Source organism: Cryptomeria japonica, chromosome 11 (genome assembly GCF_030272615.1).
Source record: "Cryptomeria japonica chromosome 11, Sugi_1.0, whole genome shotgun sequence".
Taxonomy (NCBI): Eukaryota; Viridiplantae; Streptophyta; class Pinopsida; order Cupressales; family Cupressaceae; genus Cryptomeria; species Cryptomeria japonica.
This window is the reverse complement of record NC_081415.1, coordinates 287,383,038-287,398,578: the sequence shown is the minus strand read 5'-3', so window position 1 is coordinate 287,398,578 and position 15,541 is coordinate 287,383,038. Positions and strand designations below refer to the sequence as shown.

The 15,541-nt window shown below is 34.8% G+C and overlaps 2 protein-coding genes across 2 annotated transcripts; both read right to left on the bottom strand.

The window, feature by feature from the left end:
* Positions 1-1,994: 1,994 nt before the first annotated feature.
* LOC131060291 (uncharacterized protein At4g15970) lies at positions 1,995-4,497 on the bottom strand. The gene is made up of 3 exons (XM_057993468.2): positions 3,917-4,497; positions 2,778-3,155; positions 1,995-2,668 (listed from the first exon to the last, which is right to left on the bottom strand). The coding sequence occupies exons 1-3, from the start codon at positions 4,109-4,111 to the stop codon at positions 2,174-2,176; spliced, it is 1,068 nt and encodes a 355-aa protein (XP_057849451.1). The 5' UTR covers positions 4,112-4,497; the 3' UTR covers positions 1,995-2,173.
* A 6,682-nt stretch (positions 4,498-11,179) lies between these two features.
* LOC131060282 (uncharacterized protein At4g15970) lies at positions 11,180-13,620 on the bottom strand. The gene is made up of 3 exons (XM_057993459.2): positions 13,180-13,620; positions 11,931-12,308; positions 11,180-11,822 (listed from the first exon to the last, which is right to left on the bottom strand). The coding sequence occupies exons 1-3, from the start codon at positions 13,372-13,374 to the stop codon at positions 11,328-11,330; spliced, it is 1,068 nt and encodes a 355-aa protein (XP_057849442.2). The 5' UTR covers positions 13,375-13,620; the 3' UTR covers positions 11,180-11,327.
* Positions 13,621-15,541: the final 1,921 nt, after the last annotated feature.

Here is a 15,541-nt window from a genome sequence, read left to right as displayed (position 1 = left end):
ATCCACTTTAAACTTATAGCTTTTTCATGCACTACTAAATGTAAAAATGAATAAATATAGAAAACATTATAGTTCTAATTAAAAAATAATAATTTGATTTTATATGAAAGATACATCTCTACTTTTGGATTGTAACTTAAAGAGAGGTAGAAAGTATCAAAATATTGTTACATTAATTTATTATAACCTATGTCAAACAACATATCTTAGAGTTTAATGACAATTTTACCCTTTTAAATTCTTAGCAATAGTTACCAATTTCACAATGAAATTCAAAATTCGTGGAGTGCTTTCAACCTAAAAAGATTAAAAAAATTAAATTAAATGATTTTCTCAACAAATTAAGAACATGAATTCACTTTCCAATTTACCTTTTCAACATGTTGCTCCTACAATTACCTTATTCTTCCTTCAAATAAAATAAAAAAAGAATTTATAAAAGATTATCCTATGTAGTTGTTAATTTTTCACATCTTTAAAAACTAGCATCATAAAAAGAATTTATAAAAGATTATCCTATGTAGTTGTTAATTTTTCACATCTTTAAAAACTAGCATCATAAAAAGAATTTATAAAAGATTATCCTATGTAGTTGTTAATTTTTCACATCTTTAAAAACTAGCATCATGAAAACTCATAATTTTAATTGTATTTTAATATTTCATAAAATTCATTTAATAAATTATTCTCAATTATATTTCTTTTCATTTAATTAATTTTTAAATATTATATGTCATAATATAAATTTTATAATATTTATATTACATAAATTCTACATTAAATTATTTTTATATATAATTATTTTTAAAATGCTTTCTATTGTATTCGCATAGATGTCTTAAAAATATTTTTATTTAAGTAAAAGGTATGTAAACATATACATCTCTTTATAATATTTATATTAAATTGTTTTAACAACAAAATATTAATATTTAAACTTTAACTATTTTAATATAGTTTTTTCAAAATATTTTATGTGTACTATATTTTGTAATTTTTAAAATTTAAATTATTTAAATTAATTTAATTATATTTTTATCAATTTTATATTAATATTTTATTTGTTCTCTTTTCCTCTCCATATTTCTTCTTCAACCTATCATTTTATATGGATCTTATTGCCTCTCCATCTCTCTCTATCATTATATATCTCCCTCTCTCTACCTCTCTCTACCTCTCTCTATATCACTTCCTCTATGTCTTTATATTTATCTTTCCGACTCTCATTCTTTCCATCTTTTTCTCCCATATCTTTCCATCTTTTTCTCCCATATCTGCTTTCTTATCTAACTATTAAAGGAACTTGACCCATGTATTATAACATTGACTTCAACAATTTAAATTAGTGCGAACCCTATATCCTAAGCTTTCATTATATTTTAAGAACTTTGCCTTATGTAAATTGCACTGAAAGTACTCTTTTCATTACCCGGGAAAAATGTGCCGTGCAGGAATGGTTCACTATTGTAAGTGTTATGTAACGTAGGGAAGGCTTATCTTTAAAAAAAGATATTTTTTAAATTTTTCCTTAAAGCAATGTGACGACGTTTTGGCTGTAGTTGGAAGTTTCCAGTTGCGGACACCCAGAAGCTTCCATATACAAATTATAATGACGACAGATTTTTTGTTACTTTTATTTCTCTGACGAACATTGAAAGTTAGTGGATACCACTGAAACTACCAGGCAAGATCAGTGTGTAAATTAGATGCAAACAAAAATTTAAATTTGGTAGATGGTAAGTTAAATGAATTTTCTAAAATCTGAAAGGGAAATGAATAAGCATATCTGCATATGAATGTTTTCACGAGAATCCCACAAAGGTTTTCACGAGAATCCTACAAAACTAACTAAATCAATGGTGGACAATGTCTCTGAGAATTTCAGCTCAGGAAGTTGACTTTTTTGAAAAGAGTAAATTGAAAGTAATGTCTCTGAAAATTTCAGGGACATCTTTATTGAAAACTGTAAATTGAAAGTAACAAAATCAATGGTGGACAATGTCTCTGAGAATTCCAGGGACATTTTTTATTTTCTTCTAATTTAGATAATTTCAAGCTGGTCACACAGAAGCTATTCGGATTTTCCCCAAGTCCTTTAAAATAGGAGCAGATATTTCAGGAAAAATGAATGATAATGATAATTTTACAAATTTACAAGTCTGTTGAAAATGTTTCATCGGCCCCAGGAATGACGACATGCGTATGGAGATGTCCAGTGCACATCCTTGCCTTTACCTAGTTGTTCTTGTTGCTTATATTTCTCCCAGTCGGAAAGAGTATTTCTCAGATCAATAAGCTTGGCCTTCAAGCCTTTGCAACAGTTGGCATGCATCGTGCAAACGGAGTTCACATCTTTCGTTCTTTGACAGTACCCGCCAAAATATTTAGTATCGAGGAATTCGACTTTAAGTCCCCGGCTTTTGAACTCTTTCCATTTCAGTATGTTCAACACATCTTGCTCATTTTTACCGGGATAAACTTTTTTGGATTGATACCAAAACTTGAAAAAATTGACTGTCTTTTCGTTGGAGTGAACATACATGAATCCTCCGTTGGGCGAATTGTGTAGATCATCTGGTGTCCCTGTATAATGATCTGATGCTATTTGGAAGTCTGTCTTGGATGAGAATTTTGTGAAGGGATCTCGAAACCACATAATATCAGCATCCTGCATAATATCATAGCCTGAATTATTCTGTTGATAAATCAGGGAAAATATATAAAATTTGCTGTACAATTTTCTCCAAACTCTTGACAAACCTAAAACTTTATCTTACCGAGAAAAGGAAGTTGTATCCTCGATCCAAGACCTCTCCGAAGAAGAGAAGCCTTCTCCACATCATTTTCAAATACTCTTCACTCATGAAAAGCTTTTCTCCCGAGAAATCGACTCCCTCTGTTTTCATCAGATAACAATGCGGATGTATTTCCCGGCAGCGATTGAGCGCCTTCTCATCTACAGCAACAATCAACAAATTTTTCAACAACTCCTCTGTTCCGTCACCGATGTGGAAACTTTTCAGGAATAAATCCACCATACTATTGTTCCGCGCCCACGCCGCATTTAGAGTCGTGATTAGAACGGTTTTGTCCTGGTTTGCCGCTTTTGAAAGGCTTACTGTTAGCTCGTCGGTAACATCTGATGAATTAAAAGGCTGCAAAAAACAAATGAAATAAGTAAATCAGTTCAGGGCTCTGGATCACATCTTTTTTATCACAGTTTTTAGGGAGATAGGTGTAACTACAATGGCAGTAAAGGAGAGTTGTAATGAATGAATTCATAACAAAAGGCTCTTAAAATTTGACAGTAATTTAAATGTAAAACATTAATTGCAGTAAATTTTGTATAGAAATCTTATAAATTAACAGAGATATCTTGAGTACAACTGTTTAAAACAGGGGATGGTAAAGCTTCTCTATAATTTAGATTATAGAAGGCTCAAAACTGATGTCTCTTTAGACATATTTAGAATATCTTTGTAATTTTCAGAGATTATTTGTGAAATCGACTGAATATGTTTTGTATTTAGAATATCTATGTATCTCTTTAGACATATTAAGAATATCTTTGTAATTTTCAGAGATTATTTATGAAATCTACTGAATATGTTTTGTATTTAGAATATCTATGTATATCTATGTAATTTTCAGAGATTATTTGTGAAATTGACTGAATTATGTTTTGTATTTAGAATATCTATGTAATTTTCAGAGTATTTATTCAGAGATTCATGACAGTAAAGAATTGAATAGCATACATAATCTTTAAAAGATATTCAATTCTTAGATCAGAAAGTGTGATCCAAACGTTAATTCGAAACCATACTGTTAATTTCAGAAATAATCGTGTCGAAAACTAATGTCAATTATATCTATGGCCAGTTATTGATGAATTGAAAAGGTGAGAATATCTTACATTATCAGGATTTGTTGAAGAATTGTCCATCCCTGAACGGAACAGCGTCTGCATTCTGGAGAAAGAGCTGACAAAAATCGGAGTGAAGGAAGCCTGGAGGTTTTTATCAATAGCCAAGTAGATAACTCCCACCACTGCTATGCAAAGCAGGATTGCACTCACGGTCCTCACGACGCTATGATTAGCCGTTTTCATGCTGTCCTGTACAGAGTTTTACTTAATTCACCCAATTTGTATCCTGGGAAGCGATTCTCTGTGCAATATTAATATTTTTAAGGCACACCAGAACACCACATCGATGCAATAAAGGCATTGAATAGCACGAAGTTGCAGAGAATCGTTGAACTGTTCTTCACCATGGGAGTCAAGAGAGGAGAGCGGAACTACAAATAGGTCAACCGGCGCCGCCTCATATAATTTAGAAACATGTGGATTTACATTTTCCCTTTATCCGTTTGCCTTGTTTTGACTGTAAATTTTTCATGACAGGAAGACAGAAAAAGGGCTGGTTTATAAATTAAAAGACAGAAAATTTTACCGAGCTGAGATGCGCCTGCCCTAGAAAACATCGAGGGATTCGATTTTAAGGAGGGGTGTTGAATTTTGGGTGATGAAGACTGCTTCTGCCCTCCAAGCGAACCTTCTTACTGAATAGATCTTTTCAAAGACGGCGTATGCCATGAGTTATTAATAATTTTATATTTTATTTATATTAAAATATAGTATGTATTTATCATTTTTTTTAATAGTCAAAGTTTGATTATGCAAGTAGATGATGTTTGAGAATAGTCTTATTTACCTAATCTCACATTTCTTAATTCATTGACAGAATTTTTAATTAAATAAATTATTTAAGTGTTTCAATCTATTTTCAATCTATACATATATATTTTTATACATATATAAAATAACTTCCAGCATGGAAATGTCCAATCATATATATAGAATTACTTCTAGATAGTTTGTATGAATTAATAATGTAAGAATGAATTGTAACATAGTATATTCCACAATATTAATATCTTAGTATCTTACTATATATAAAGAATTTCTTTTCATATGTAACAAATATCTTGATCTTATGATATTTATGAGATTTCTTTTTTAAGAATGTAATATAATTTTATTATATCTTTGAATAATAACTTTATTTCAAATTATGAGTTACAAGAAACTAAAACTTGAATTAAGAATAAATAAAAAGAATAGATTAAGGCGGGTTTTAAATGAAGTCTTTGAGCTTTCCAAAGATTTTGAGTTTGAGTTGGCTCTCACCACGTCTATAATTTGCACCAAATAGTTTGTCTATGTTATATTACTTCTTTAAGCAAGAGTATTTATAGTTCTTTTTAGTTTATTATGATTCTTATATTTATTTTTAATTTCAAACTTAACAATCTAGTAGTTGATGTCCATTTCATCATGTGAAAGAGAATAATCCCTTCTAAAAAGACCCTAGAAATTTGTTTTCAAGATATTTCATGAGGTAGTCTTCAAAAGCTCATCTAATGTGGTTTTGCACATTCTTAAATTTAATAATGCTTACAAATGATTTAAAAAGTATACTTTAATTGGTTATTTTGTTGGATGCATCCCTTTTAAAAGCATTTTTTTCAACTGAGAAAAAAAAAGCATGCTCTATGAGTGACTCAACAAAGGTTGTGTACCTCAAGGGATTTGACTTAATGCTCTTTTGAAACTTCACAATTAATTTTTTTCCTATTTTATTGAAGCAAATTACACAGATTGTTGGTGTAAATAAATATTCATCATGGATATTATTACACTTTACTTATGTTAACTTAGGATAATGCATCTCTTCGTAGTTTGGATATGAGACACTTAGGGAAGTGTGAACATAGGGATATAGCTTGTAGGAGAAATTTCACCTTTTGTGGTCTTATCTTGCTGTTACACTCCACATTCGGTGGGTCATCCACCTCTTGTGGAATATTATTTTATTTCTCCTACCTACCCCTAGTATTTCTTACCTATCCTTGTTTCTCATTGAGCCACATGTCATGATTTTGTGCTCGTATATCCATATGGCCTTGCCTATATAAGCAGGCTCATATTCATTGTATTGGTTAATCCAGTTGATCATTTTGTATATTGATGAGAATACAGTTTGTTCTTGTCATTCTATTGTCTCTCTTTATGCTTTTCATTGTGCCCTTGATCTTGGCAAAATCTCACATGGTATTAGAGCTATTGGGGTTTCATTGATTGGTTTTGGGAGACATCTTGGAAGGCTTCTATTTTTGGATCTGAGCTTATGCGCATTTTGGAGGCATCCTAGAGCATTTTCGACCTCACCATTGCGTCTGGGAGGTTGTTTCCATAAAAATTGAGTATGGCGAAAGTCAATTTTTGGGTGTGGAGGAATGTTTTGCCCAATTCGGGCAGTATGGTATGAAATTTTTAGATTTGAAAAAAAAAAATTATTTCTAAAAAATTTTGGGGCATTTTTAAAAACAAAAAGAAAAGAAATTTTTTTTTTAAAAAAACTTGTTTTGGGGGTCCAAAGACCCGCCCCCCCCTCTGCCCCCACCGTACTTCTGCAGGCTTTTTGCAGGGATCCACAGCAGCCTCAACCACTACGACCTGCCGACTTCGTCGTCTGCTGGTCCTTCGCCGACCCTCGCGACACTGCTGCCCCGATAGCCCGCCGACCTGACACCACTGTCACTCTGGCAGTAGCGGCCTCCACCACCGGCCCCTCCGAACACCGTCGACCACTCCACGTGCTATCGGCCCTCCAGCGCGACCAAGCCTCGTCCTTTGGCCATCACCGGCAGACCTCCGACAACCGCCGCCAACAAGGCCCACCTCCATCTACCACGTCACCCGCAGGCCCACTTGCCTGCCACATCACCTGCAGGCCCAGTCAGCTGCCACGTCAGCATTTTCTGTCTAGTCGGCAGTACCTTCTGCCCAGTTAGCCACTCAATCAACATTTTATGAAATTTTTAGACCCCTCTCCATTGAACAGTTTGGATTTTTGGGTCAACTTTGGAGGCTCATAACTTGCTCAATTTTGCTCCTTTTTGGGTGCAATTTTTGTTTATTTGGGATAATTTTTCATGCTCTCCGAAGTGGTGTGGTTATTTTCTAATTTTGGTGCATTGGGTTTTCAGAATTTTTGGATTCTCTCAGTTGTACCTATCCAATCCTCAATTTTGCAACTTCAAAGGCTTCGTTTGAGCTCATACGACCTCCTTTTTAGGTGTCGTTTTTTTTTAAAGTGCATTTTTTTTTTTTCTTTCATGATCTATGATCAGTTTTCAAAGATTTTGAGTGGATATTGTACTTTCAGATATTGGTCTTTTTTGGCCTACTTGGTACTTGTAATTTGCTTGGATCTTAGTTTAGATATCTTGCATTATTAGTTTGAGTCTCCTTTGGCCTAATTGAGGCAGTTGTAAAGTTGAAATTAGAAGTCCACTTTGCCATTTTTTGCAAGTGGCCCATTGTACATGCACTAAGTATAAAGTGTCAAATCATCATTTTGGGGGGGGGGGGGGTTCTTTGATTGAGTGAATTTGGGGGGTGTCTTGTGTGATTGTGACTCTCTTTCCTTGTTCTCTTTTATTTTTGTTTCAATGAGTCCTCATAAATTTCCACCTTTAACTCCACATAATTATGCATCTTGGAAAATTAAAGTATGGAGCAAATTAATGGAAAAAGGTCTCACGCATTACATAGATGGAACACTAGTAGCACCACCTAATCCTAAGGTTGATCCTAATGCTCAATTAAAATGGCTCACTAAGAATTGCATGGCTCTTGGAACTTTGCATAAGTATATATCAGATGACCTCATTTTTCACATTAAGAAGTGTACTACAATCAAAGAGGCTTGGGATATGTTTCAGAAATTGTATGGTCAAGTTGATGAAATTAAAGGTTACAAGATTGACATTGAGCTCACCAACTTGGATCCCAAGAATTTTGATACAATCCAAGATTATGTCACCAAAGCAAATGAGCTAAGAGAAAAACTTAAGGATTGTGGAATTGACAAAAAGGATGCTCAGTTGATATCCAACTTGTTGGACAAGCTTGCACCAGAATATGCAACATTTGTTTTAAGCTTACAAACTCATCGTTTGACAGTGGGGAGTTCCTACACTATGCCTTCATTTGATGCTTTCACAGAAATGTTGATATTGGAACAATCTAAGTTGTTGAACATGGGGCTTCTCAAGTCGTCAAAGTCCAAGGCTTTGGTGGCTAATCAAGGGAGTCAAGGGAGTCAAGGCAAATATTTCAACAAGAAGAAGAAGCAATCTAAGTCAAAGCCACAATAGGAAAAAGGGCAATCGTCCTCTCCATCACAAGGCGATTTTTCATCCTCATCCAAGAAGGGGACTCCACCTAAGAAGGATAAACCAACTTGTGCATATTGCAAGAAGTATGGTCATGATGAGCATCAATGCCACACCAAGAAAGTTGATGAGTTGACAAATCTTCTTAAGAGAAACATCAACTTGCCATCTGCCTACACAAAGAAGGATTCATCTCCTTCCTCTTCCTCATAGTCTAAGGGAAAAGGGCAAGCATTTGTGCCTACAACAAGTTCTTCACAATAGTAGATACTTGACTCGGGTGCCTCTTATCATATGGGTTCTACAAAGGAGCAGTTTTCTTCATTGGAGCCATCAAAGGTACCTCACATTTACATAGGTGATGATACACAAGTTGAGGTTGAAGGGAAAGGTTCAGTTGACATGGATGATGGAACAGTTGACAATGTTCTTTATGTTCCTAACTTGTCTACTGACCTTCTCTCTATCTACCAAATCACTCACTATGAGAATGGGAAAAAGGTTGAGTTTACACTTGATTCAGTTGTGGTAAAGGAACTTGATGATGATGCCTTGGTAGCAGTGGGACAAATCAATGACAAATCAAAGATTTATTCATTATCCCACTTTGTGCCAAGTTCTCCTTCGAGGGCCTTGCTTACTCATTCAAATTCAGAAAGTAAGCTATGGCATGAGCGGTTTGGTCACCTCAACTACCGCTATCTTCAGCAACTCAACACTAAAGACATGGTCACAGGTCTACCTCGAATCAGTTTTTTAGATGGTGTATGTTCAGGGTGTTCCATGGGCAAGCATCCCAAGGAGAAGTTTGATAAGGGGAAGCTTGGAGAGCTTTAGAAGTTTCTTTAACTTGTTCACATCGATGTAGCAGGTCCATTTCCAGCACCTTCATTTAGTAAGGCCCACTATGTCCTCACCTTCATTGATGATTACTCCCACTTCACTTGGGTCTACTTTCTTATTTATAAGAGTGAAGTGTTTGACAGATTTCAAGACATCAAGACTCGTGTGGCGAAGCAATCCGAGAAAGTGGTCAAGATTCTTCGCACATGCTCTGATATTTCATTTGCGATTGGCATGGTTTCCCGCTTCATGCAAGAACCATATGAGCTTCATTGGAAAGTCGCCAAACGCATCCTTCATTACATCTAGGGTACACATCACTATGGGATTCACTATGCAATTGGCACAAGACTTTGCTTGGTTGGTTACACAGACTCCGATTGGGCTGGCGATCTTGATGATCGTAAGTCTACTTCTAGTTACAACTTTCACCTTGGTTCGGGCCCCATTTTCTGGCAGAGCAAGAAGCAGCATGCTATTGCTCTCTCTTCGAATGAGGCTGAGTATCGAGGAGTTGTTAACGCAAGGACTGAGACCATTTGGCTTCAGCAGATTCTCACAGAGTTTGGGTTCACCACTCCACAAGCGACAGTTCTACATTGTGACAATCAGAGTGCTATTGCAATCTCAAAGAACCTGGTCCAACATCAACGGACCAAACACATCGAGATCCATATGCACTACATCTGAGAGCTGATTCAGGAGTAGGTCATTGATTTGCAGTATTGTCCTACAACGGAGCAGGTTGTTGACATCTTTACCAAACCTTTCACTGAGAGTAAGTTCCAACAGTTGCGAGCTCTCTTGGGGGTGCAGGATGTCTCATTAGGGGGGGTCAGTTGACTTCTCCTTCCTCTCTTATGGGGGGGACATTTTCCTCTTTGAGGTTTTGTCCTTCTTCTTTGAGAGTCTTTTATACATTCATCTCTCTTTTGGGGGGGGGCAGTTTTTTCCCATTGGGTTTTCTCCCTTTCTCCATTTGTGAGAGATTGCATTGCATGGTTTTGTTTGCATTTGCATATTGTACATGAGTACCTATCATAGCCTCGTAGCCGAGACCCATCTTGCATTGTTGACTTGAGTCTTCATTCCCCTAAGTTGCACTTAAGAGGGGGTGTTGGTGTAAATAAATATTCATCATGGATATTATTACACTTTACTTAAGTTAACTTAGGATAATGCATCTCTTCATAGTTTGGATATGAGACACTTAGAGAAGTGTGCACATAGGGATATAACTTGTCGGAGAAATTCCACCTTTTGTGGTCTTATCTTGCTGTTACACTCCACATTCGATGGGTCATCTACCTCTTGTGGAATATTATATTATTTCTCCTACCTACCCCTAATATTTCTTACCTACCCTTGTTTCTCATTGAGCCACATGTCATGATTGTGTGCTCGTATATCCATATGGCCCTGCCTATATAAGCATACTCATATTCATTGTATTGGTTAATCCAGTTGATCATTTTGTATATTGATGAGAATACAGTTTGTTCTTGTCATTCTATTGTCTCTCTTTATGTTTTTCATTGTAACCTTGATCTTGACAAAATCTCACACAAATGCTAAATCCTTCAGATATTTGTACTTTGTTGTTAGTTTTTATTATTGATCTAAAGAATTGTTTTAATTTAAAAAATAAATTCTCTCAATTTCAATTTGAAATTCTTAATATACCCTTACCTTACCGAATTTCATATTATTGGTGTTACTCTAAATAATTGTTTCCGTTAACTGAGATTCTTAATATACCCTCACCTTACCGAATTTCATATTATTGGTGTTACTAGATAAATAATTTTTTCCATTATCTGGTGAACAGTCTAAATTAGATGCAAACAAGTATTTAATTCTGGTAGGTGGTAGTTAATTTGATTTTCTAAAATGTGAATATGGAAATTAACAAAAATAACTATATACAAATGCTTTCACGAGAATCCCGCAAAACTAACTAAACGTGGACGACGTCTACATCGGATTTCCACTTGACAGACACTTCTGTTCCTTCATGTTCAGAAAGTCATCAAATATGATTTCTTTGAAAATTGTAAATGGAAAGTAACAAAATCAATGGTGGAATTTCAGGGACACTAATTCTTTTCTTCTAATTTAGATAATTTCAAACTAATTACACAGGAATTATTCAGAATTTTTCCTAATTCCTTTGAATTAGGAGCACATATTTTGGGAAAATTGAATGATAATAATAATATTACAAGAGTGTTGAAAAAGTTTCATCGGTGCCAGGAATGCCGACATGCGTCTGCAGATGTCCAGCGCACATCCTTGCCTTTACCGTGCCTTTTTTTTTGCTTATATTTCTCCCAGTCGGAGAGAGTATTTCTCAAATCAATAAGCTTGGCCTTCAAGCCTTTGCAACAGTTGGCATGCATGGTACAAACCGAGTTCACATTTTTTGTTCTTTGACAGTACCCGCCAAAATATTTAGTGTCAAGGAATTCAACCTTAAGTCCCCTGCGTCTGAACTCTTTCCATTTCAGTATGTTCAACACTTCTTGCTCATTTTTACGGGGATAAACTTTCTTGGATCGATACCAAAACTTGAAAAAATTGACTGTCTTTTTATTGGAGTGGACATACATGAATCCTCCGTTGGGCTTATTGTACAGATCCGTTGATTTTCCTGTATAACGATCTGATGCTATTTGGAAGTCCGCCTTGGATGAGAATTTAGAAAAGGGATCTCGAAACCACATAATATCAGCATCCTGGATAATAATATAATCTGAGTTATTCTGATAAAAAATCAGGAAATGTGATATAAATTACTGTACAATTTTCTCCAAACCCTTGACCAACATGAAAACCTAACTTACCGAGAAAAGGAAGTTATATCCTCGCTCCAACACCTGTCCGAAGAAACGAAGCCTTCTCCACATCATTTTCAAATAATCTTGACTCATGAAAAGCTTTTCTCCCGAAAAATCGACTCCCTCTGTTTTCATCAGATAACAATGCGGATGAATTTCCCAGCAGCGATTGAGCGCCTTCTCATCTACCGCAACAATCAACAAATTTTTCAACAACGCCTCTGTTCCGTCACCGATGTAGAAACTTTTCAGGAATAAATCCACCATGCTATTGTTCTGCGCCCACGCCGCATTCAGAGTCGTGATTAGAACGGTTTTCTCCTGGTTCGCCGCTTTTGAAAGGCTTACTTTTAGCTCGTCGGTAAGATCTGATGAATTATAAGGCTGCGAGAAACAAAGGAAACTGTAAATCAGTTCAGGGCACTAGATCACAGCTTTTTAAGCACAGATTTTAGGCAGAGAGGTGTAACTACAATGACAGCAAGCGAGAATTGTAATGAAAGAATGAATGACAGAAGTCCATTAAAATTTGACAGTAATTTACATGCTAAACATTAGCTACAGTTAATTTTATATTGAAACCTTATAAATTAGCAGAGATATCTTTAACAAAACTGTCTAAAACTGTCTAAAACAGGGGACAGAGATATTTTTTATAATTTACATTACAGTACATTCAGAACTGTCTAAAATAGGAGACAATGATATTTTTTATAATTTACATTACAGAAGATTCATAACTGGTGTCTCTTTTGATGTATTTCAAATATCTTTGTAATTTCAGAAATTATTTGTGAAATCATCTGTATTTATTTCGGTGATTCATGATATTGAAAAATTGAACTGCACACAATCTTTAAAAGAAGCAGAGGCAGATCACTGCAATTCTATTTTTCAGTGTATTCTTTCCAATGATAGATTAGAAACTGTGATCCAAAACATTAATTGTAGTACATACAATTAATTTTAGAGGCTTCAGCAGATAACTGTAATTCAATTCTTTCACTGTACTCTTTAGAAAGTGTGATCCAAACATTAATTAAAAAACATACAATTAATGTGATTCAATTCTTCACTGTACTCTTTAGAAAGTGTGATCCAAACATAAATTCAAGAACATACAATTAATTTCAAAGATAATCCTGTCGAAGATAATTTCAACTATATCTATGCCAGTTTTTACCAAAAAAAAATTGAAAGAAAAAACTATATTTGTGCCAGTTATTGATGAATAAAAAAGGTGAGAATATCTTACAATATCTGGATCTGTTGAATAATCGTCCACCTCTGAACGGAACAGCGTCTGCATACTGGAGAAAGCGCTGACAAGAATCGGAGTGAAGGAACCCTGGAGGTTTTCATCAATGGCCAAGTACACAACTCCCACCACTGCTATGCAAAGCAGGATTGTAGTCACGGTCCTCGCGACCCTCTGATTAGCCCCTTTCATGCTGGCCTGTACAGAGGTTTACTTAATTCCCCCAATTTGTGTCCTGAAAAGCGGTTTTCTGTGTTAAATTAACATTTTTGAGGCACATACGAACGCCACGTCGCTGCAATAAAGACAGTACGCAGCAGGAAGTTGCAGAGAACCGTTAACCTGATTTCCACTCTCCGCCATAGGAGTCCAGAGAAGAAAGGATAGGGAAACTACAAATGGTAGGTCCACCGAGGCGGCTGCTTCGATAAAATTAGGAAACATATTAACTCCGATTTAGATAGAGGATTTGTTTGTATTTTCCTTTTATCGCTTTGCCTTGTTTTGACTAAAATTCCCACCACAGGAAGACGCAAAAGGGTTTGTTTTGTGTATTATATGCTAAACCCGATAAGACGATGCGCCTGCCCTAGAAAACATCAATGTCAATGACTTTAAGAAAGGGTGTTGAATTTTCATTAATGAACTCGGCCCTCGAAGAGAATCTTTTTAAAGTAGAGTATATACACACTCTATTTAAATATTATGTCATGAATCAATAATTTTATATTATATTAAAATATAGTAAATATTTATTCTTTTTGTAATGATCAAAATTGATGGTGGATTATTAAAATGAATGATGTTAAAAAATAATTTTATTCACCGAATTTCGCATTTCATTGTTTGTTAAAAGAGTTTTTATTACATAAGTTATTTAAATGCTTTCAATCTATAGAATTTACTTTTTTAAACATACATAAAATATCTTTTAGCATTTCTAATAGTTCATATAAAACTCTCATAGGTTATTTCATACAATAAATGATAAGGTCCCCAAAACACATATTCTGTAATATTGATGTCTAATAATAAATAAGTACATATTTTGTAATATTGATGTCTAATAATAAATAAGTAATGTTCAGTGCTATATAAGTAATTTCTTGTAATAAGTAAGAAATTTTCTTAATTTTATGATATTTATGGGAAATGATCTTTTGAGGATGTGATATATTTTTATTATATTTGTCAAAAAAACAATCTTGTTTAATTCAATAAGGAGCAGGAGTGGGATCTATTGGAAACTTGAGTTGTTGTGTTGTGTTGTCATGAACATCAATTTGTCTTGTATTGTCATTGATGTCAGTATGTGTTGCAGATGGTTTGGTGAAGATTTTAAGGTGCTTCCGAAGGATGGTGTAATAGAAGTTTCAATATGTAGGAAATAGTATTCATGCATAAAAGAGTATCTAATGTCCTATTGGAAGAATGTTTAGCATTCCTCTAGTATGTGAAGATTATGTCTTGTGGTTTTGGATATAATGTTTTATGTTCTGTGTATATTGCACTGTTAGGTTTGCAGGTCCATCTTGCTGGTTGTTGTTTCAGATAGTGAGGTTGTCTGTCAGAACTGGTCCGGAGAATGCTTGGCGGCTTCCATATATGTGGATTCAAGTATTGTGGTTTGGAGGACATGTTTATGTGGTTTGTGTAGTGTTCCAATTCAGTTTTTTGTTGATGGTTTGATTGGCAAGTGGAGTTATGATGTTCTGAGTTCAGTTCTATCAGCTGGTTTTCTTTTTTATTGACTGCGATGGTGTATCCTACTTGGATCATATTCTTTTGGTCCAACTTTTTTTTAGAAAATGAGTTTGGTTAGTGTTTTGGGCTTCACAATAGTATGTGGAGATTCGAATTGTGTAATTTGCATTGGAGGATAGTTTTGGACCGACTGATTAAGGTGCTTAATGTTTATCTACATGTTTCATTTGATGTCGACCTTGGAGGATGTGTTAGCATGCGCATTTCATTGCAATCATTTGGAAATGACGTATTGTGAATTTTTTGGGTCCTCTTTATCTCCTAGGGTGGACCAAAATGAATATTTTAGGTTCGAATGACCAAACTCATGTAATACTATGTATTCTATCTATGATTGACCTAGTTAAGGGTTTTAATGATTAATCTTGTATATATAGGAGTGTGGATGTATGAGTGAAGGTATAAGAGGAGTATGAATTAGAAAACAACATATGTTAATGGTTTGCAAGTAGATTTGATGTTGGAGTGGTGCAAAAATTAGTTGTGAAGAGCTTGGATGATTGCATCTTCTATATGACAACATTCTTAGATATTGTTTGAAGTCAAATGTGTTTGTCATGATCATGGTCGCTTGGCATAGTGTTTCAAGGACAAT

Bases quoted from the DNA above. Each gene is read 5' to 3' on its own strand.
- LOC131060282 (XM_057993459.2), bottom strand. From the start codon at position 13,374: ATGAAAGGGGCTAATCAGAGGGTCGCGAGGACCGTGACTACAATCCTG. The intron at 12,309-13,179 runs GTAAGATATTCT...TGTTTCTCGCAG, and splicing joins ATTCAACAGATCCAGATATT to CCTTATAATTCATCAGATCT. The intron at 11,823-11,930 runs GTAAGTTAGGTT...ATTATTATCCAG, and splicing joins GATATAACTTCCTTTTCTCG to GATGCTGATATTATGTGGTT.
- LOC131060291 (XM_057993468.2), bottom strand. From the start codon at position 4,111: ATGAAAACGGCTAATCATAGCGTCGTGAGGACCGTGAGTGCAATCCTG. The intron at 3,156-3,916 runs GTAAGATATTCT...TGTTTTTTGCAG, and splicing joins CTTCAACAAATCCTGATAAT to CCTTTTAATTCATCAGATGT. The intron at 2,669-2,777 runs GTAAGATAAAGT...GATATTATGCAG, and splicing joins GATACAACTTCCTTTTCTCG to GATGCTGATATTATGTGGTT.